This window comes from Macaca mulatta, chromosome 5, assembly GCF_049350105.2.
Source record: "Macaca mulatta isolate MMU2019108-1 chromosome 5, T2T-MMU8v2.0, whole genome shotgun sequence".
Taxonomy (NCBI): Eukaryota; Metazoa; Chordata; class Mammalia; order Primates; family Cercopithecidae; genus Macaca; species Macaca mulatta.
The window spans coordinates 116,262,474-116,284,461 of NC_133410.1; the positions used below are offsets into that span (position 1 = coordinate 116,262,474).

Sequence of the window (21,988 nt, forward strand, 5' to 3'; positions counted from 1 at the left end):
TGATGTTCTACTGAGAGGCAATTCTTTACATGTTAAATACAAGGGCTATGCACAGGCATATTTTTTTAACTTTTGTTATCAACATTTTCTTTTTCTGTGTTCCTCAGGCTAGTCTAGAGAGACTGCCTTCTTCCTTTCACCACCTTCATTCTTTCACTACAGCTGGAAGGAAAGATAAACAATCCAACAGCAAATCCACCTCCAGCATACCCTAAATCCAACAACTCTCATGGCTTTCACTTTACCTCACTAATCCGAGCCAGCGGTTCTTGCCTGAATGCCCTACTGCCCTGTGGTCTATTCTCCACGCAGCAGACTGGGCGATCCTTGGGAAACATGTCAGCTCAAGCTACTCCCTTGCTCAAAAACTTCTACCAGTTCCATATCTCTTTCATAACAAAACTAATCATGGTTAATAAGGTTCTACATGACCTGACCCAGCTGCTTTTCTAGTCTCATCTCTTATCTCCTCCCTTTTTTCATCCTAGTCTCCATTTTCAACCTCTTCCCACTGTCAAATGTTTACCTTGCTCTTCCACTGCCCGTGTCAGTTTCTCCAGACATTTTCATTACCACTCCCTCACTTCAATCAGGTTTCTGCTCATAATCTGCCTTCTTTAAGAGATCTTCCCTCACTGGAAAATCTAAAATAACACTACTCATCACCCTCTCTCCTTCAATTTTCTTCGCAGTGCTCATCTTTGTCCCCTATAGTATTGATATTTTTTGTTATTTAGTTTTCTGCCTTGTAGCCATTGCCCTAAAAATTAACTGGAATGTAAAAATGAGAGCATGGACTTTATTAGTTGGGTACTCTACTTTTACTCACTGTGCTTACAAAGTGCCCTAGCACATTATCATAGATGCTTGGTGAAGATGTTGAGTGGGGGAATATAAGTTAGGAGCGTCTTCTTGGCTCCTGGAAGTGTACCCTTTGCTAAAATAACTTTCAGAGGTATCAATAGCAATTTTAATTCAGGAATCTGTTGATGTTATGGTACAAGTAGAACAAACGCAGGGCTGAGGAAGCAAATAATTCTACAGCATGAAGCAGTGGAAGCTGCCACTGTGCACAGCACTGAAAAAGGTCAGCTCTCAAGATAATCGGAGCGCACATCACCAGACAGAGCCTATTCTCAATTAAGCACTGGTGAGGCTTTGAATAGGCTAACTGCAAAAGAAAGAAGCCCTAATGAGGCTAATGTCATGGCAAAATTTTTAAAGTTGACCACGTTTACTGAAGGCAGCAATACCTCAATTACCACTCATGCCCTATAAGGAGATAGAATTCAAGTGGATTCTCCTCCCACCATACCGTAAGGAAAAATGTGGTGCCATACCTAACTTCTTGATGGGACATTTTTCCCATGTAAGTTTAAGTTTCATAGATCATGGGGTACAGACACCTGGTTTGGATTGACTGACGTTTTTAGCAAACCAAAAACAGATTTTTCTCCACCTTTCTGCATTCAGATTCCATGCATCTCTGCTATGATTTTTGGCATTGTAAGCCATGCATATGTTAACAGCACTTTGCCTAAGGTGTCTGCTCTAAGAACTAGATTAGCTTGTTTTCTAAATGTGGTGGCACCTTTGGCTTGAGTGTGGTATAATAATTTACTGGACTTTAGTAAAGGTGAGCTGCATCAGAGATTGTTGTCAAACTAATAAATCTTCTGAACCAGCAGTCATTCTAGTGAGAAACTAGTCAGGCCATAGCTGCTGAAGAAGTTTTAGTTCACCCAGGCATCTGGAAACCCTATGGCTGAGACAGAGCAAAACATAAAATAGGAAGAAAAATTTAACTATTAACCTGAAGATTTTAAACTTTGATTTCTTTGGACTCCTTATCCTAAAGAGAAAGATAATAATTGCAGACTTTAATTCTTTTGAACTTCAAGTTATTTTGACTTTAACATGCAAGAGGATTTAATTTTTGTCCTTTACTTTCTCCCTAAGAAATTTTCAATGAAAGAAGACTTATATTCAAAGGTGAGACATCTCTGCATTGTTAGAATTTTATTATTGAAATGCTTTTACATATTTTATTATCATATACTCAATGTATCATTTAGTCTCACTGCACAATCTCTAATAGACTGTGTTAGATGACATGATGGATATAATTTGGGACAGTAAAAAGAATAAATAATTATTTTCTAGTCCTGGATATAGAGTGATCTTGAAGTTTATTTAGTTAATGTATTATTTTCAAACATTTTGCAAGCTCTTGGGGACAAAAGCTAAATTTCCCACCACACCATATCCTGAAAGGATCCATAAAGAAGGAATGATTGTCATTAGGAAAATGACTTCATCAGGGACTTCCCCTAGGAGGTAGCAAGTCAGATTTTGGCTAAAACTCATATCTTCACCATAGACAAATGGTATGCACAATGGGTTAAAAATATAAAGATCTGGGGAAGGATATGAGGAGGGATTCTTCTTTCCCAATCTTTAAAGTGAATTTGATGTGGCATGGAATGATCATCTTTGTCTCACTCCACCCCTCACTCACTCCTTTCATGTAGTACAAATTGTCCAGTTTTGGAAAATTTTGGATGAGATTTTTGAATGAGAAATGCATAGTTCAGCCCTTTTTCCATCCCCTTCATCTTTGGTGTTAACCCGAGAAGGAGGCATGTCATTCTGTTCCGCCCATCCATATTATAAATTTTATAGGGCTGCTCCCATAAGATGGAACTGATATAGCCTGGTATTGAATGTGAATGGGCACAGAATCTATTTCTGGTGTTTAGTGTTAGAAAGTCTTCTTGCTCATAGGTACAAGCTACACTTTCCAATATTAACTTCACCAGCAATGAGTAATCTTTCATCTGCTTGTTTTTTAAAAAAATCTGGTTTTCAACTGGCCTGATTTTGAGTGAAGACAATTATAATTGATTGCTTTCCCCTAAAATCCTAAGGCTACAATTACATTTACAAAAGTGTAACCGAATGTTTTCCCCTAAAATACTAAGGCTACTTAAGGGTATTTTGTTTCTTAACTAAAAAAAATAAAATAAAATAAAGTAAAAAAGTCAGGAAAATTTGTCAGTTCTCAGAGCATCTCACTGAGCAAAATAGAAAAGGAAAAGGTCTCCCATATGATTATTATAGCCAAAAACACACTTTAACTAGAAAATATAAATATTCTCATTGGAAGAAATGGCCAATGATTTAAGAATATCTTTAAATGACTAATTAACATATTGTGGCAAATATTTCAGCAATGCTTAAAGTATTTTTAACTCTAACTTCTAGCTGTGGGACTGTTTTAGCTTCATGAAGGAACCATAGCTACATTTAATTCATTCACTATGTGACAGAATGTTTATTATCCACATTTGCAGCCCATTCTGATGTCTAATACAACATGGGCTTTTGTAGCCATCCCTGGTCTCATACTTAGTGAACACTATTCCTCAAAACACTCCTGATATCTCCAGTTCAGGAAGCAGAGGAAACACTCGCTTCCCAGGAAGTGGATTTGATTTCACTCAGTTTCTCTCCAAACACAGAAAAAGGCATCGTGTAGCTCACGTTCATTGGTTCATGTAGAAATGAACCAATACTCTAAGCATAATAGTATTTCCATTTTGGAAAACTTTAGCTTAGGGAGAAGATTATGGGGCATATGTTACCTGTCTTATAGTATTCTGAAGAAATTGTGAAGAGCACTTTCTTGTTCCAAGTTTTTTCAGAAGGCAAAGTATGACTAAATGGTGTAAATCATAAGGTGGAATATTTTGGTTTGACAAAAACAAAAAAAACAAACAAACAAAAAGGAAACAACTCTCTAACAATTACAGCTCAACTGCCATGAAATAAACTACCTTTTGTAATAGTAAACTGCTCTGAGTTATCTCATGCTGATGTCCTCCAAATGATTCACACCCAGTCCTCAAAATCAGACCAAGTTCAGTTGAACTCTCAGAAAGTATGAGTCTATGAAAATTCTTCCCGTAGGCAAAACACAAGGAACTTTGAATTCAGTTTTTAGAGGAGAAAAATTTAATATATTTTATCTTATTATACATTTTTCCTAAATTACAAAGTCAACAGCTGCAAATATATTCTGCTACAAAGCTTTCTGTAAGAAATATCTCTATAAGAAAATACATCTCATTAACATTTCCTGTAAATAAATTACTTCAAATAATAATTTTAAAAAGGGTGAACATAAGAAAAATATTGCAGAAACCAAATTGTAAATATAATAATTGTTATATAGGAAATGCTTGACTGAAATGTTCCATTTTCATTTCACCAAGCTTATAGCAACCTGTTTATACCAACTTTGGTTCTTGGATAGACTAGTTTATAATTTTTGTTTTCGCAGACCTGTGCAGAAAATGTAAATCTTAATCATCTTAGTAAATATATGTGGGAAGCTGAAATTTTTAATAGATATACAGGCTCAAACTCAGTTTCTACTGGGAGGACTTAAATTTGAGACTGCAGATGGGATTTAAGTAAAAGAAAACTAAAAAGTGAATTGTGGTCTACAAAAGTTTAAAGTCACGACTATAAGATAACCTTTTATTCTATTGTGCTCTAGCCAAAATATTTAGAACTGAGTTAAGTAAAAAAAGTAGTAAAGTGGTTTCAAAGAATTTAGAAACTGTGGTGTCTAGAGATTAGCAATATGCAGATTTTACAAGTTATCTTACTTATGTTTTTTAACTGCAATGGCTGCAGAAAACAGAAACTAGCCCTTTGGCAATAAAGCAGATGCTGCAGAGGTTTGGGAAGAAGATTGGATGATGCCATTGGCTAGTCAGAAGCTTATAGAGGGCAATGGAACCTCACTACTCTGTCTACTTCAGGAGTCCATTTGTGAAACCTCCTGAAATTGAGATTATTGGAGGATCTCAGCACTGTCAAATAAATAATTTGAGGGTAGTATGGACACATGACCTCACACTGAATTCATTTGTGTAGTAAATATTGTGATAGCAAATCCCATGTAGCTCTTCACTGAGACTGTGCATCCCCTGGTTTCAAAGATGAATAGTCAACTTGTGCCTCAGACATATGAATTATGTGTTGCCAAAACCTGAACAAACGAAAATGTTTTCCCAATTTTCTCGCTTGCGCCAGTGCAGTACAGATCCAGCTCAACTCTCTATTGCCACAGAGTATGTATGAATACGTGTATTTAACAATCTAGTTCTATCAAAACATAGGTTATGGCAAATCTTTAAGAAATAATGATCTCTCTGTTAGCTGGTTTCCCACATATATTGGACATCTTTAATTTTTTTTGTCATCTGTGAAAATTCTGCTCTGTGCAAGTATTTTACTAGTCACAATTTGTGGGTATAGTTTGGAAACTAAAATGCATTCAGAATAGGAATCACATAGGATAGAGAGATATACTGTCATTCCACAGAATCTGAAGGAATTGTTTTTGTCTTATATCAGTTCTTATTAATTACAGGTAAAACTAAAATTTTGAAAAAATGTTTTTGTGGCTGTTTGTTATTTATTTGTCTTCCTAAAGGCCTTCATAAACAACTGGCAATTATTTTGCAATTATTTGGAAATATTGACTGATTTTTTTCTTGTCTACCAAGACTCTTGATTGAACAGCAGAAGTAGTGTTACAAATTAAAAGGTAATATTCTGTTGTAAATTAACTATGCTCCATGTTTTCATTTCTTGTTTAGCAATTTTATTTTTAGAACCTATTGTATAACAAGTTATTCTAGGAGTATTTTGTTAAACCCTAACTTTGAATAGAAATCTGGCATGTAGGTTATTTGTATAAGCAATCAGCAATCTGAAGGAAACCTCTCCTCCAGCACAACCTAAACCTTGGAAAGTCACATGCTACTCGTCAGTAATTTCCACTGTGTGCTTTTTCTCTAATAATAGCATTTTCCACAAATGTGTACATTATTTACATAGACAAGTTGCATAATGGAAACACTGGCTGCACTGCATTTGTCACCTATTCTAATCTATTCAGTTCATGTTTTCTTTCTCTCTTTTTGTGATCTGCATTCTTATCACATTTCTTATTTTAGCCATTCTTCTGCATCTGAACCTTATTTTCCACCATGCTATAATGCATTAAATACACAAATTCACAGTCTGCAATTGATGATGTTCCTCAATGGTGATCAAATTTTCTGACACACATGGAGTCTGGCTTTGGAGGAGTAGGTGGCATCTTTCCATACTTTGCAAGACAGGCCCTTCGCACAGTCGCACCGCTGGAAAATTTCCAGCCCATGAGAGCCCTTCTTGCGTTGTTTGGTACAGACTTCCCCCTGATGGAGTACCGGTTTGCAGATTTTGGTCCAGAAATGACGAGCACAGCAAAACCCTTCGATGCAGTCTGATGATCGTAGGCAGGGGTCTCCTTCATGCCCTGCAGAAATGATGACCAATAATAGATGTTACCCTGACACTTCAGAAAAAAAAAAATTCTATTTTGCAATCAGAAGCACATAAAATATTTTCACTTATACTATCTTCTATGTTGTTACCATTTATAATGAAAAGTATTGGTTAGTACCGATTGGCTATGCCTCTAATCACATAAATCCATTATGATCTGTTTCCATTTTTTGCCACCTGAATAACAAGTTTAATGACTAGCTAGGATTAAAGAACCTTCCTTGTATTTTTTTTCTAAAACCAATGGAATTAATTATCTATATTTTTCTTCTATTTATTTATTTTTAAAAAACCCACAACTACAGATATCCCTACCTTTTATATGTGACATCTTAGTGTGTGGTCTTCCTAAATTCTGCCATCCCAAGTCATGGTTTGAGTAATGACCGTGGTTTCGATCTCTGTGCCGAGTGCCATCCAGAGCTGGGATGTGAGGGGTTAAGATGCTTTCAGTAACTGGGATACAGATACCTGGAGGTGATCACATAATCAGTTAGACTAATTCAATTCTACGAAATGTGAGACTTATCCACGTACTCTCTTGATGTGAAATATGAAGCCATTTCTCTATCTATCTATCTAACCACCCATTCATTCATTTACTTGTTTATTGAGACTGAGCATACTTTGGCCCTAAAGTGAGACTTCCTTGGTATGAATTTTGTCTCTCTCAAGACTAAGTGACCTTGGACAAAACTGGGAATAAAAGCATAATTTTATATATTCACAAAGTTATTGTGAATATATGTGAAGAATCAATGTTAGCTATTAGTATTTTTAAATAATCTGATCAGACATTCACCCTCTGGATCCAGATTCCTTTATTAATTAACAACATAATCTTAGTTTACACTGTAAACTTCTCTAATGGTATAAGGTCTTCTTCTTCCCTTCACCTCCTGTGCAAGAGATTCACAATAGGTCTACACCCAGAGGTCAGGAATAGGCATGAGAATATGAGCCTGATTATGTTGTTTTATATGATTAAGTATATATTTCTAATTACCTTCTGCAATTATTTAATGTTTTTGCCACATCTTGTCTGTGATCCATTTCATCATTATTGCTGAATTGTCTGCCTATGAATTCATTGATATTGGATGAAGCCAGGTTGGGGAGTAAAATCTTGTGTCTCTCTTTGGAGGAACCAATCACTCTACTACCATAAGACTGAGCTACAGAACATCTTGACTAAACCCAAAGTACAAAACTGGAATAGATATTTACAACTGCATTACTAAATCATATCAAGTTTCTGTCTTTGGTTCTTTTACATGCATTCACTTATGTGTTTACTGGAATAGAACGCCTTGCTGTTTATATGTAACACTTCAACATGGCAATATTCTAGATCAGCACAGGTCATACAATATAGAAAGTAACCAGAGTCTAGGAAAAATAAGATTTGGGGAGGAAATTCAGGTAATCTTGCACTACCTAAACCAATTCTACCAGGCTCCTTATATTTCAGGAGTCCGAGTAAGGAGAAGATAGCCTGACTCGAGAGACAGGCTTACTATGATGAGAAGAAAGAGGCCCATGAACACTTAGTGAGATCTTTTACCGTTATTGCAGCGGGTACCGGGGCAGCACATGCCATCTCGGTGGCAGCGCTTCTTTTTTCTCCGACACACCATGCAGGCTGATGATCCTTGGTGGGGACTGTGGCAATACCTCCCAACTTCACACTCCTTATCACTGCTACAAGGATAGGCCTGTCATCAAGTGGAACAACACCAAAAGTAAAGGATTAGATCCTGTTTCTCTTATGAAACATTACTATAGCAAATCATGATAGAAAATAAATCACGATCTATCTCACCTGGAAGGAACTATACCATCATCATAATGTTCTGAAGCTAGATCCTAAGTAGTGACACTTAACTGAGGACCTTATAAATATCTATTGTTGATGACAAAGATAAAGCTGAAGCTGTTCGTCTATTTTCATTGACACAACTCTAGAGTTAGAATTTAGACTTTTATTGATGCATAGAACCCTTATGAGTGACTTTGGGGTCTCCAGAGCAGTTGTAATTATTGCATTAATGCTATTGTAAGGTACAAATGACACAGTCATCTTCGCCACTCGATTTTTTTCAGCTGTTAAAGAACGATGAGAGAAATGTTAAATAAAACAACAGAGGGCTATGCTAGAAGCCAAAACGTATCTCCTGCCCAATTATGAAACAAATACTTTAAAAGTGAATCCTTTCAGTTCCTACCTATAAAAGCAAGGAGGAGAAACATTTCCAGAACAGTTTGAGACAGTGAATTATTTGACACAAAGACACTAAGGAATAGGATCCTCATTCCAAACATGTTGATAAGCAGCAGTAGAGCTCCCAGCAGCCAGAGAGATGCTAAGATCCAGTCATATCATTATATTCCCAGGAAGCACAAAAGCAGACTCCTTACAGACCTGAAATAGCCCCACAGTCTGCTACGCCTTCAGTTGTAAAGAAAGAACCTCTGTTCACACATTTCTCTACCTAGTTGTATGTCCAGAAGGCTACTTCAGCAGTGTCATATATTGTCTTAAAAAAATACATGTACTTCTAGTTCTAGATCCTTGAGGAATTGCCATACTGTTTTCCATAATGGTTGAACTAGTTTACAATCCCACCAACAGTGTAAAAGTGTTCCTATTTCTCCACATCCTCTCCAGCACCTGTTGTTTCCTGACTTTTTAATGATTGCCATTCTAACTGGTGTGAGATGGTATCTCATTGTGGTTTTGATTTGCATTTCTCTGATTGCCAGTGATGATGAGCATTTTTTCATGTGTCTGTTGGCTGTATGAATGTCCTCTTTTGAGAAATGTCTATTCATATCCTTTGCCCACTTTTTGATGGGGTTGTTTGTTTTTTTCTTGTAAATTTGTTTGAGTTCTTTGTAGGTTCTGGATATTAGCCCTTTGTCAGATGAGTAGATTGCAAAAATTTTCTCCCATTCTGTAGGTTGCCTGTTCACTCTGATGGTAGTTTCTTTTGCTGTGCAGAAGCTCTTTAGTTTAATTAGATCCCATTTGTCAATTTTGGCTTTTGTTGCCGTTGCTTTTGGTGTTTTAGACATGAAGTCCTTGCCCATGCCTATGTCCTGAATGGTATTACCTAGGTTTTCTTCTAGAGTTTCCCAGCCATCCCATTACTGGGTATATACCCAAAGGATTATAAATCATGCTGCTATAAAGACACATGCACACGTATGTTTATTGCGGCACTATTCACAATAGCAAAGACTTGGAATCAACCCAAACCTCCACCAGTGACAGAGTGGATTAAGAAAATGTGGCACATATACACCATGGAATACTATGCGGCCATAAAAAAGGATGAGTTTGTGTCCTTTGTAGGGACATGGATGCAGCTGGAAACCATCATTCTCAGCAAACTATCGCAAGAACAGAAAAGCAAACACCGCATGTTCTCACTCATAGGTGGGAACTGAGCAATGAGATCACATGGACTTGGGAAGGGGAACATCACACACCGGGGCCTATCACGGGGAGGGGGGAGGGGGGAGGGATTGCACTGGGAGTTATACCTGATGTAAATGACGAGTTGATGGGTGCCGACGAGTTGATGGGTTCAGCACACCAACATGGCACAAGTATACATATGTAACAAACCTGCATGTTATGCACATGTACCCTAGAACTTAAAGTATAATAAAAAAATAAAATATAAAAAATAAAAAATACATGTAAAATACAGAAGGTGGTCAGAGTTTAGGAAAATGAAGATTTTGGGGGTTATACATACATATATACCCATTTGTGTACCCCCTGCCTCTCGGAAGTATTTAGAACATTAAAAATGTCCCTGTGTTCAGAGACTGGGAGTTGAGAAACTAAAATGTCATAACCCACATCAAATTACTCAGATTTTGAGGCAGGGAGACTTATTTGTAAACCTTTTTTCTTTTTTGAAGTTGATTTTTTTCTTGTTTTCAGAGTAATAGATGATTTTTTAAATGAAAATACAAAATATAAAATAAGCTATGTATTTGTTTTTAAGCAAGCATAAATAATTTGAACATAAACTATGGGATAAAATGTTTATGGCTCGCAAATACTTAGTGAGATTTCACTGCTTTACTTATGAATTAGGTTTGATGGCATAGCTTGGCCTGCATTGATCATGTCTTTTTTTCCTTTTCTTTCTTTTACTCTTTCCCTTTCTTCCAGTGTCTTCTCCTCCTGCCCATCTCCTGCATATATGTCTACACATACACATTCAGCTCTCACATGTTTTCCATTTAGATCAGATCATCTTCAGTTAGAAAAAGTAAATGTGAAATTTATGTGTGAGTCTGAGAGATAAAACATGTATTTTAGCATCATTACAGTTTCTTGTTTACCGTTAAAAGAATTATATAGAAAAACCACCAACTTCAAATTGAAAGTGATTTTGAAGGACTGCATAGTGGCAATGTTTGATGCGTACTTTATAACTGGAACCACATAAAGCTATAAAATAAATTTGCATTTTATTGTCCCACTCTGTAACTCCACCATTAGGCTTAAGAGAATCTTAATGAGATGAAATTCAGACTATTAAGCCATTTTTAAAGAATCCAAGACTGATGAAAACAAAACAAATGTCCCTTCCCGCCTTACCACACTCTTTCCCCCAAGCATTTTACCCCCTTCACATTTAAACCCATTAATTTTAATGAAATACAATTCACATGCTTCTGATTCATTTACATTTATTTCATCAAATTGTTTTGCAAGAGACATTTGATGTTACAAGTTTCTTTCCTTCCTCAAAAAGAGGACATGCTCTTTCAACGGAAATAAACATGTGCCACATAAAACATCATGTGCTGTTTACAACTCAAATAACAAATCCTCAAGCAATTCTGAGTATAGGATAATCCTGGATTTCATCCCCCCAAAATAGTCCACAGGATACACTATTTTATTTATTAGCTGTTATTGATAGTTGTTTATTTTCTGGTCATTTGGTAAAAGTCGCAGTGTATGCAAAAAAATTGTGAATGGCGCATCACCATCTTTCCATTCTCAGTTGACAGGAACTGGAAAATATTAAAATGACAAATATCTGATGCAGATGACATTAGAAAAAATGAGATGCACAGTAGCCTTTTATTTGAATGGGATTACAGTAAAATTATCATAATTTAATTTTTAAAGAGGGAACCTCATTTTGTCAAAAATAGAAAGTAATTAGAAGACACATAGTTTTATTATGCTCCAATATGTCTTTTAATTAACTTGAAGTAAAAATGACACAGGCAGAGAAATTATGCCAAAAAATGCTTAACTATACAAGGTTATATATATTGGGAACTTATACTTGGAAGTGAATCTCAGAACATAAATACTAGGAGGCATTATTTGGAAATTTTAAAAATAAATTTTTTAATAATTGAAAAGTAAAGTTATGTTACACAGCTTCTAATATGCTTATGTAACTCCTGGATCCAATACACAGTTTTTATATATGAATACAATCAAGAGGGGATGAAATAGATTGAAGAAGAGTATAGGGAAAGCAAGTGATATTTGGGGGCATGCCTTGCCCTCTGAAATCAATTTCCCTTAGCCCAGATTTTTTCAACCATAAAGCTTCCCTTGTGATAACTTCTAGCAAGAAAACATAAAACATGAAATAATATGGTTCTAACCCATTAATAACAATTCTCATGTCTTACTAAGCATAATGCATTACATTTTAGTAAAGAGTTTTAAAGAAGGCATTTTCTACTGAAGTATGAGGGTTCTGCAGTTGCCAGATGCCATTGGTTTTTTCCCTACATTAGCTCCTCTAAAGTTTCTGGAAATGATATCATTGGTGAAAGAGAGAGAGAGAGAGGGATAGAGGGTTAACAGTAGTTGTGGAGGACCCTGAAGAAGTGACTGTGGCAATGAAAGGACGGCTGGAGGGAATTATATACATTAATTAAAGTGCCATTCAGAAACTTTCACATGGATAATCTTTATTTTCCATTTACTTTGGCTTCCAAAGGCTGTTGCCTAGTCTCATTTGATGATGGTTTGGTGACAAGCAAAAAATGAGCTTGAATACCTTAGTCTAAGTTTCCATTTAACGAAATCAATAATATGCTTACCTGGTGCTTATTTTAAAGGTGAATTAAAGGGCTGATTTTTGTTTTACTTGCTATGCCAATTGTTAATAGTGCATTCTCATGGCTCTTTGTTTACTTGGACTTTAGGTGAACAGAATAGATAACTTTTCCTTTTTGTCTGAGGAGCAATGATTTTGTGGAAGACTGGAAATCAAGTGAAAGAATTAGGGAAGGACTCTACTACACCTATCACGTGCTAAAATGCTCCACAATTGAATCATAAATTCAGCTTATGAGCATCCAGGAATATTTAGTTTCATGCAGAATCATTCATTATTGCATCAGTTACAATTAGGAGATGAATTAATTCAGGACACCTAATAATAGCAGATGATTGGCCATAAATTCAGAATACATGGGAACTGTCAGTGATTAGGCCAAAAAACAAAGACATTTTCTGCAACCCCCTTTCTAGGCTAAAAATAGAGTGATTTCCACAAATAGCAGTGTTACTTATTATTACAACCATGACAAGAACTAGAAGAAGAATACACATATTGGACACATTTTGAAAATAAAATCTATCGAAAATTGGTATTTCGTTTTAGCATAAAATATTTTTTAAAGTCTATTTCCTCTGTACAAATTTAGAATCATTACCTAAAACTTTAGCAGTAAAGTGAAGAGAGTTTAAGTAACTGCTAGAAATCAGTAACGTGTGCTCAGTGGCAGAGAACTTAGGGATCTTGAGTTCTTCCCTGGCGTTCAGGCCTCAGGTATCATCACTAAGAGCGATTAATAGTGAGAGTGTAATGGACACATCAACAAGGTGACTGAGTGGTGACCTTTGTGCTGAAGTTAGAGATTAGAAAAATACACTTGGCCACATCTCTTTCTAGAAGCCTCTGAATACCAACAGCATGTCCTACTGCAGCTGTTGGAAAAACAGAATACTGGCAGAAAACACTGACAAAGCTGTAAACAGTATTTTCTCATTCTATTTCTTGAGCACAGTTTTATGTTCATTTAAACTCAATGTAAATCAGAGTTATGAGCAAAAGTCCATCATGAAAGTAATGATAATTACATAATATTCTAATGAACACAAGTAAAATAAAATGTAGTCACTCAATCTTATTTGAAATAATTGAGTCTCTCTTCCCCCAAAGTCTTCTCAAAACTGCAGGAAGAAAAGGCCCATTAACTCGAGACTTACATTTAGGGTTGAATTAATTTTCACTTGCCTATCCCTTTGAACATGAAAATACAACAATGAAGTAATCAGATCCCTAAGAACAATGAAAGGAGAAAAAGTGTTATAGGTATCTCAGTAGTACCAATCATTGAATAAACCTTTGACTACAACTAATACCTTAGTTTAACTCCTAAGTTTTCAAAATAATAATATTGGCCTTATTTAATGATGAGAGGAAGAAAAGAAGGGAGAAACATCACAGTGTTCATGCGGGACGGCCACCCATCCGGATTCTTGCAAGACCGTCCTAGTTTTTTTGTTATTTTAATCAGGACAATCCTTTGTCCCCACAAGCACTGTTTGTAACCATCTCAGAAGTTTTCTGGAGCCAGAAAAACATCATCAGCTAGGCAGGCAGAAGAAAGCCTGCAGGGGACGACCCAGCTGTGGGAATGAAAAATATTTGAGACTAGTGGATAGATGGAGGTAGCAGCAAAGAACTGGGGATGAGAATATATCTGGGGTCTCTGAGAGCACAGCAGAAGACTGGCAATTACATTTGGGAAACTTGATCGGACTGGCTTGCCGTGAGTCCTTAGAGAAAAGATTAATTTTCCTCATCATGATATTCTAAATGATAGAGCTATATTTCCACAAACAGGCAAGGTACACTACCCTTCAGGTGGTCATTTCAAAATCAAACACTAAAGTGCAACTGCAGGAGGTGTAGGGACTTATATGTCAATCTGGCTGTGTGGTGTTGTACACTATCTGCCAAAGGCTGTGCAATCTCATCTTTCACTTTGTCTCCTATTACCTCTAGGGGATAAGGGTGTACTAGATGCGTCTTTGAAGATTCATGAACATCAGGCCAGGGGGATTGAGCTATATTAAATTTAAGGGGAAAAGTTCAGATGTTACATGATGTCCTGCATGTGTAGTTACAGGTTCGTTAAGGCAGCTGCTTGGGTATTTATTCAGTATTCAATCAATATTTATTCAGCGTTTATTTATTGAACACCAACTATGATCCAGAAACTACTAGTTCTGTGATGTGCAAATGTTTTGTCTGTTACCCCTAAAATAATTTTGAAAAAAACATATATCCTTCAATACATTTGACACGTAAAATTTTTTGGAGTGTGTTTGTTTTATTAATATGAAATATAATGTTAAACATTTTCTAAGATAAAATTTGCAGTAATTTGATATGATTTAATAAAATAACTTTTGGCTACTTTATTAATCATTAAACATTTTCTAAGGTAAAATTTGCAGTAATTTGACATGATTAATAAAATAACTTCTGACTATTGTATTAATCAAAGCATACTGATCCTGAAATTAATCACAACGTATTTACTCATGGGCATTTTCTCTTGAAAAATTACATAATCTGAAAAACCTTCAGTTAGATTGTAAAATATACAAGTCATCGCAACTATTTGGAATGTTCTGCATACAGAATTTCCAACTGGGGCCAAGTTTCACTTTTAAAAAAATAAATATAAGACAAAGAAAGAAAGTACCTTTGTGAGTTTAAGATGCCCTGATCAGTCATTAAACATATCTTTGTTCCAATCAAAATTCCAAATTTTACTTATTTGTCACCTAAAAATGTTTTTGTACCTTTGACTAATGCAGTCTATTGAGATTTGGAATGCATGAAGGTTTTGCCTTTTTTCACCATATAAAATGGCAAAAAAGTTAATGTAAACCCAGGCATATTCCTTGAGAATTTTAAGAAAAAATTTGGAAGCTGAGGATCTGGACATTGATTTTATTAGAACAACTCATGCTCTGCACCCCATGGAAAATATTTCAATACCTTTTACACATATTCATTTTAAGGCTAGGGTGGTTAGCAAGTTGGTTTTTGATACAAAAGTTCAGAGATAAAAGAGTATCTCCTAAACCTATCTGAATTCTAAATTAGAAATGATGGATTTCTTCTAGTGAGCCATTAGCCTCTCCAATGTATTCAGAAAGCCTCATTTAAATCCAAAGAAACAGTAACTCTATCAAAGGAAGGCAGGGTCCTCTTTAACTTTGGTTGCTCCTCCCTGTTCTCTGTATGTCATTAAGCAGAAAAGAAATTCTAGGGATTGCTCTACTTTGAACACAGACCACATTCTCAACTGTAGCATGTACAATACTGATATTGATCATGGGGTGAATGGAGAGAGTTAAACTCTTCCATGTGGTCTCAGCGCCTAGAGAAATCTTAACTATGAGGTTTACCTGGCTCTTGATTGTTTTTGTTTGTTTTTGACCCATCCCCACTCATTTAAAATGTACGGGACAAAACACTTCTACTCTATGCTGAAAAAGCAGCATCTCAGGTTTTATAGCAGTGGTTGGGAGAAATATATAATTATAAAGTCCTCTATAAATTGTAATTGGGTAAGTATAATTGTCCTAACCAAAAGAGAGGAAGAAAGTGCAAAATCTTAACGTCTCTTCCAAATCTGGAACTGATCATCTATAGTATAACATTTTCATTGTTGCCTTGTAAATTTTCCTGATCTCATGACCTAATTTTACTTCGTAACCTGGTAGGGCAAAATATGAAGTTATATTGCAATTCAATTTATGCTTTCTTAAATCAAACAAAATTGATTGGTTGAGGGACCATTAGCTAAATTACTGGGTCTTAGTTTCTTCTATGATAAAATGGTTACAATTTCTGAATTCAGCAGTGTTTCCATACTTACTTAATCATAAAAATTCCATGGGGTTTTTTTTTGGTTTTTGTTTGTTTGTTTGTTTGTTTGTTTGTTTTTACAAATTACTGCTTCACAGACTCTTCTACTAGAGATTCTATTTCTAGAAGACTGGATGGGGTCCACGAATCTATACTTTTAACTAATACCGTCCTGGTGATGATACAATATGGTAAGATAGGGAAACACGGCTATATAGAACTGTTGCAAGATTACTGATGCCTCGTGCATATATATCATACTGACAATGCCTGGTCTATATAAAATGCAACTCAGTATTATCTCCAAATAGACATGGGTCTAAGTGAAGGATTGGTTCCCTGAAAACAACATGAGTCTAAATGAGAGGCTCACTGACAACAACAATTTCCAGGAAAGTTCATCTTCACTCCTAGTGCTTAGCCACTGTGCTTGGGGGTGGGCTTGAGAGTTTCTAAAACTGTATGAAAAAGTAAAATAACACATAACAAACACACCAGTGCACTTTGGGAGGAACGCTGTGTGGACTCAGAGCTGTCAACACACCCATTATGGCTGGATTGTTTCATATCCTCATGTGGTGTACACCTATGTCTTGCTGGCAATGCTCAAACTTTGCATTTTCTTTATATTTTGTATCCTGTGGACCTTTACAAAACACTCTTCTTCCCCATATCAAGCATGATAAATAGATGATGTGTGCTTTTATTATATGCTTTTCTTTGTATAGCATCACCTTTCTCTTTTCCAATGAAAATGACATTTAAAATTCAAAAGTTTATATTCAGGTAGATAAGAAAACATACTTTCAAATTGCTTTTTAGAAAATACTTTTTTATGATTATAGAACAGGTTAAGGTTGGTGAATATTTCTGCACCCAAAATGTAAACACTTGTGAGTTTTAAATGTTATACAAGTTTAAGTAATTTTTAACTTATGGGTTCAGAAATATATACACACACACACATATACACATATATAAATATATATACACACATATATATGTATACATATATACATACGCGAATATATATATATGCATACACACAGATACACACACACACACACGTATGTATAAAGTTAGCTCAAGTTATCTCAGGAAATACGCCCAGAAAGTGTGTAACAGGGTTTACCCATGGGAAGGTAGACAGGCTTATTGAGAACAGACAGGATTGAGAACAGAGGAAAGGAGACAACTTACTTTACATGTAAACTCTTTTAAACACTTTGTAATCTGCACTAGATGCATGTATTACCTATTAAAATTAATGCAATTTAAAAAGGAACTAATACTACAATATTAAAGTGAAATGTCTTACTTCTTGCTAGTTTATGCTTTATGGTTTCATGCTAAGAGAGCTTGAAAGATGTTATTTTCCTAGAGGCAGGGCTTCTTAGAAGAGGTATCAAGCACCCCGACTGAAGTTTCTTTATTAAAAATTGTCTGTTTTGTTTCAGAAATGTCACCTTAATAGCAGAATTAGACTATCGATGTAACATTCAAATACATACACACACACACATATAATATACATACACATACACAATGCATTGTTCCAACAATTATTTAATTGAGCTAATGTTTATTGCCTTGGCTAATTTCATTTAATATAGAAATTTCCAACAGTAACACTTTTCTAATCTTGTCGAATTCTCTTTCATTTCCTCTAGGAATTAGGCCAGACCAATAGTCAAATTCTATTCTGCTTTTGAAGAAACAGCTGAGGGAAGCAGATAAAATTTAAAAGACTGTTCTTTCGTGGTTGGGAAGATAGAAAAAAGCACAGCAAAATATAATCCTTGATATTCTATGGTGAAATGACTTCTAATTTCTGTTTAAAAAGAGATACTTTAAGTGCTACAAAAATTTTGCTTAAAAATTATAAAATGTTCCCACTTTAATATAGAACCTATAAACAAGAAGGCAGGAAGCATTTTATCCCTCTGGTGTGCTGGTGCAGAGGCAATGACTTGAGAAAAAGTTGGCCGCAAATGATTAACTAGAGAGTTTGAGCAAGAGGTTTACTCAATAGTGATCACTATAAAGTTTAAATAGACTGATAAACCTTTTGGTTAAAAAAGCATGACAGGGAGGTGATTCACAGCTCCACCACAGAACTCTACCTAACTGATCTTTTTCTCCCTTTGCCATTGGAAGAAAATAAACAGTAAGTCTGTTTATTTTTCTGGAATAAGTTCTGGGTTAAGATCATCATGTCTCCCCGAGACATAGAAGGACTTAAATGCAAGTTATATTTGCAACAGGATAAGGGACTTTAACTCCTGAGCCTTGAACAAGATAGCTTGTCTGTTAGTAAGAGAAAGAAATGGAAGTTATCTCATAATCAGTTCTTTTACTATCTGTATGCCTTCCCATTTTCCAGCTTGATTCCTTCTCTAGGTATCTCAGGCCTGTATTTACACAACCTGTGAAATAGGTAAGGATATGTGTTACATGCCTATGCTACATTCTCATTTCTTTGGAATGTTCAGTTTTCAAGGCAGATCTCACATAGCAGTTAATGCAATGAAGCACCCCAAGTACACTATATTGTCCATCTAATCGGTACTGGGTTACAAAACTCAGGACAAACTATGTTTGAGAGAGTTTGGGCAGTGTCAGAGTTTCAGCATAATCATAGGGTTAAGCATCTTGCTAGAAGAGTTGCTTATTTTTTTGACAGATAGAATTTTACAACAGCCAAAGCCATTCATTTATTTCAGAAATTTTCCAGACTATTTAGTTAAAAAGCCCCAGCATGGAGGGAATTTTTATTTTAAATTTCTGATAATAGCAACAATATGACCACATGTTATTTATTAAAATAAAATACTTTTCTAAAAGGTAATCAATATCTCAATACATACATGGGCTTGCCTCTCAGCCTCCTACCCCCATAAACTAATGTAAATTTTTATTGTGTGGAAGAAGGAAAAGTCAGCTCACAAGGGCCAAAGAGATTCATGTCTAGTGAACAACATGGTATAGAGAAAGGCTCTAACAAAATATTCTGTTTGAATGCTTTGCTAGAGGATTTGAAAGGGAGGAAATTATAAGCCAGATGATAGATGCTTTGGTTTGCGTGACCCTAGTGTTCAAATCTCAGCCTCAGAAATGTGGTACATCTTGTGATGACATACGCAATGTGTTAGCAATCCCCAAAAGAACATACTGAAAATGTTGGTCCCCCACACCACCCACATCCCAGTACATCTGCTTTGGTGTGGTGACCAGTACATTCTCAATGGTGCAAGAGAGGAAAGATTTGTTACCAGATAAAAACTGAAATCCTGTCTCCAGGTTTAAGTGACTTTCCCTCCATCCCACTGGTTCTCCTAGTCTGTTTAAAGAGTATACTCCTCTGTATTACTGCTACTTCTTTTGTTGGCCCTTGTTCATTACTCAGGATCCCCAGATATACTAGACTCTTTTTAAGAGTCTCTACATCTGGCCTCCCATTCCAGTAGCCTTTGCAGCAGATATGGGGCTTCAAAAAGTGAGCTGGGGAGGGAGAGTGAAAAAGAAAGGAAAGCTCAGATAAGAAATTCCCCCCAGGGATTGAGATACATAACACATCATTTGAGTGCTGTTTGGGGTAATAAGTCTAGGCAAACAAAACAAATAAAATTTATTAACCAACTGGCTAATAGAGCTTTTATATAACTTTGCTAGGCTCAATCTGTAATCTTATTCTTGTTTCAATTTTTTTTTCCCTCACATTGAACAGTCAAGTGTATCTGGAACTACATTTACAGTATGCTATATGAAATCTGGCCTGGTGTTTGTTTGTTTGTTTGTTTGTTTTAAACAAAGAAAGAATCTACATTACAAATAAGACTAATCAGAAACATGTTTGTTCTTAATATGCTATATAAACCCTGTGTTCCCTGTCTACCTCTCCAAGCCTTGTATTATACACTCCAGCTGTACGGGGCTACTTGCACATCCCCTAGTCAGCCACACTCCTTCAGGACTCATTGCATTTGCAAAGTTTCCCTCTGCCAAGAACACCTTCCTCCATTCACTTCATCGTGAGAATAACTCCAACTCATCATTTGGAGATTATATCAACTGACTTCACTTTTAAGCAGTCTTCCAAGCTGGCTGACCACCCCAGATAAGCTTGATGTCCCATTTAACCTGCACGTTGCTGACACCACATGCTTATTTGCACCATGATGTAGATTACACTCTGTTGAATTCTTCATCTGCCCCATCTATACTCTTTGAGTAAGGAAATCATCTTTCATTTCTGTATCTTCAGTGGCCACGTTATACCTGGAATAATTTACCATTCCACAATGTGTCCACTAATTAATTATGATATTTTTTGCAACAGTGGTTGGAAGTATATAGCATTAAATTGACAAAAATAGTCACATAAGAACCCATCAGGAAATGATAAAAAGGAAAATATTGAAATGAAAGAGTTGACTTTGTGGATATTTTTTAATTGATTTTTAAAATTTAAGTCCTACAAAAGCCATTTATAACCTACACAGTATAGAGGGAAGGGTATTATATGTATTTGAGAAGAAAGAACATTGGTTAGTGAGTACTTTTGCAGTCAGCAACTTGGCTGCAAGTATTTTATGTTGAAGCATCAGCCCACATTTTCAAGTACTACCATCAGTTCTGCATTACATTTCTACAAGTGATCATATTTTTCATCTACAAATTATATATGATAAAAATTAGGCTCTCTATTTCTAAGTGGCATACATTGTTTCTGCCCCAGCAATAATGATTCCCCAATAGCCATTCAGAGCAGTAACTATTTTACCCCTTTTCTAATCATCTGAAAATTCTTCAAGCCTATTGGCATGTGGGAGCTATGACAATGGGTATTTCTGAGGATCAGATGGCACTGGTGACACTTCCATCCTAAATAATTATTTCTAAGTTGTCTTTGCCCTTGTCTATAAATATATTTCCTGTTGGTGGATCATATCTGATAGTGTTCCTAGTTAAGCACCATCACTATGAGGTGTTATTGAAAAGGAGCAAGAATATAATTCATGATAGCTTCCTTTAAACATCTTGGGGATGCACAGACTTCAACATCTTGTTGGTACTAAGGAGATCAATTTCTTGATACACTTTAGTCACAGCAATATAGCAACCAGTACCCAACAAGTAAAGTACATGTTGCAAATGCCAAATGCTTTCCTCATGAAATGTCACCACCCAAACATTTATATGATGTCTAACTTGTTTATGATCCTAAACAAATTGAGTTAAACAGGGTTCTCACCAGCTATGTTATATTAGTGAAACCTCATGGCATGTTCGTTTTTATCAGAAATGTAGACAATGCTTCTAGGTATTGAACCAAATTCATTTCAAATAATGTCTGCGATCCTTTGTACGCATCCATATAACTCCTCTCATTATGCCCATGCTTATTAAAGTTTTAGAAACACCCATATATTTTTTCGTACCCTAATCCCAGGTTTAATACCTTACAGAAATTTACATAATTTACAGAAATGTACATACTTTCTTCAGTATAAGCTTGGTTCACATGCAATATTTGTAGAAAGATGATATAATCCTGTTACCTGGACAAAGAGGCAAGAAATAAGAACTCTACTTTCTAGGTTAAATTTCCTAAGTTACATTTT

At 35.7% G+C, this 21,988-nt stretch overlaps 1 protein-coding gene across 1 annotated transcript in view; it reads right to left on the minus strand.

Moving 5' to 3' along the window:
- Positions 1-3,996: 3,996 nt before the first annotated feature.
- The window catches only part of DKK2 (dickkopf WNT signaling pathway inhibitor 2), a 107,633-nt gene continuing 89,641 nt past the window's right edge, over positions 3,997-21,988 (minus strand). The window contains exons 2-4 of the mRNA XM_001085254.5: positions 7,973-8,123; positions 6,724-6,879; positions 3,997-6,379 (exon numbers count right to left, since the gene is read on the minus strand). Coding sequence (XP_001085254.1) covers positions 6,129-6,379; positions 6,724-6,879; positions 7,973-8,123 — 558 coding nt within the window. The 3' untranslated portion in view covers positions 3,997-6,128. The remainder of the gene's footprint in view (positions 6,380-6,723; positions 6,880-7,972; positions 8,124-21,988) is intronic.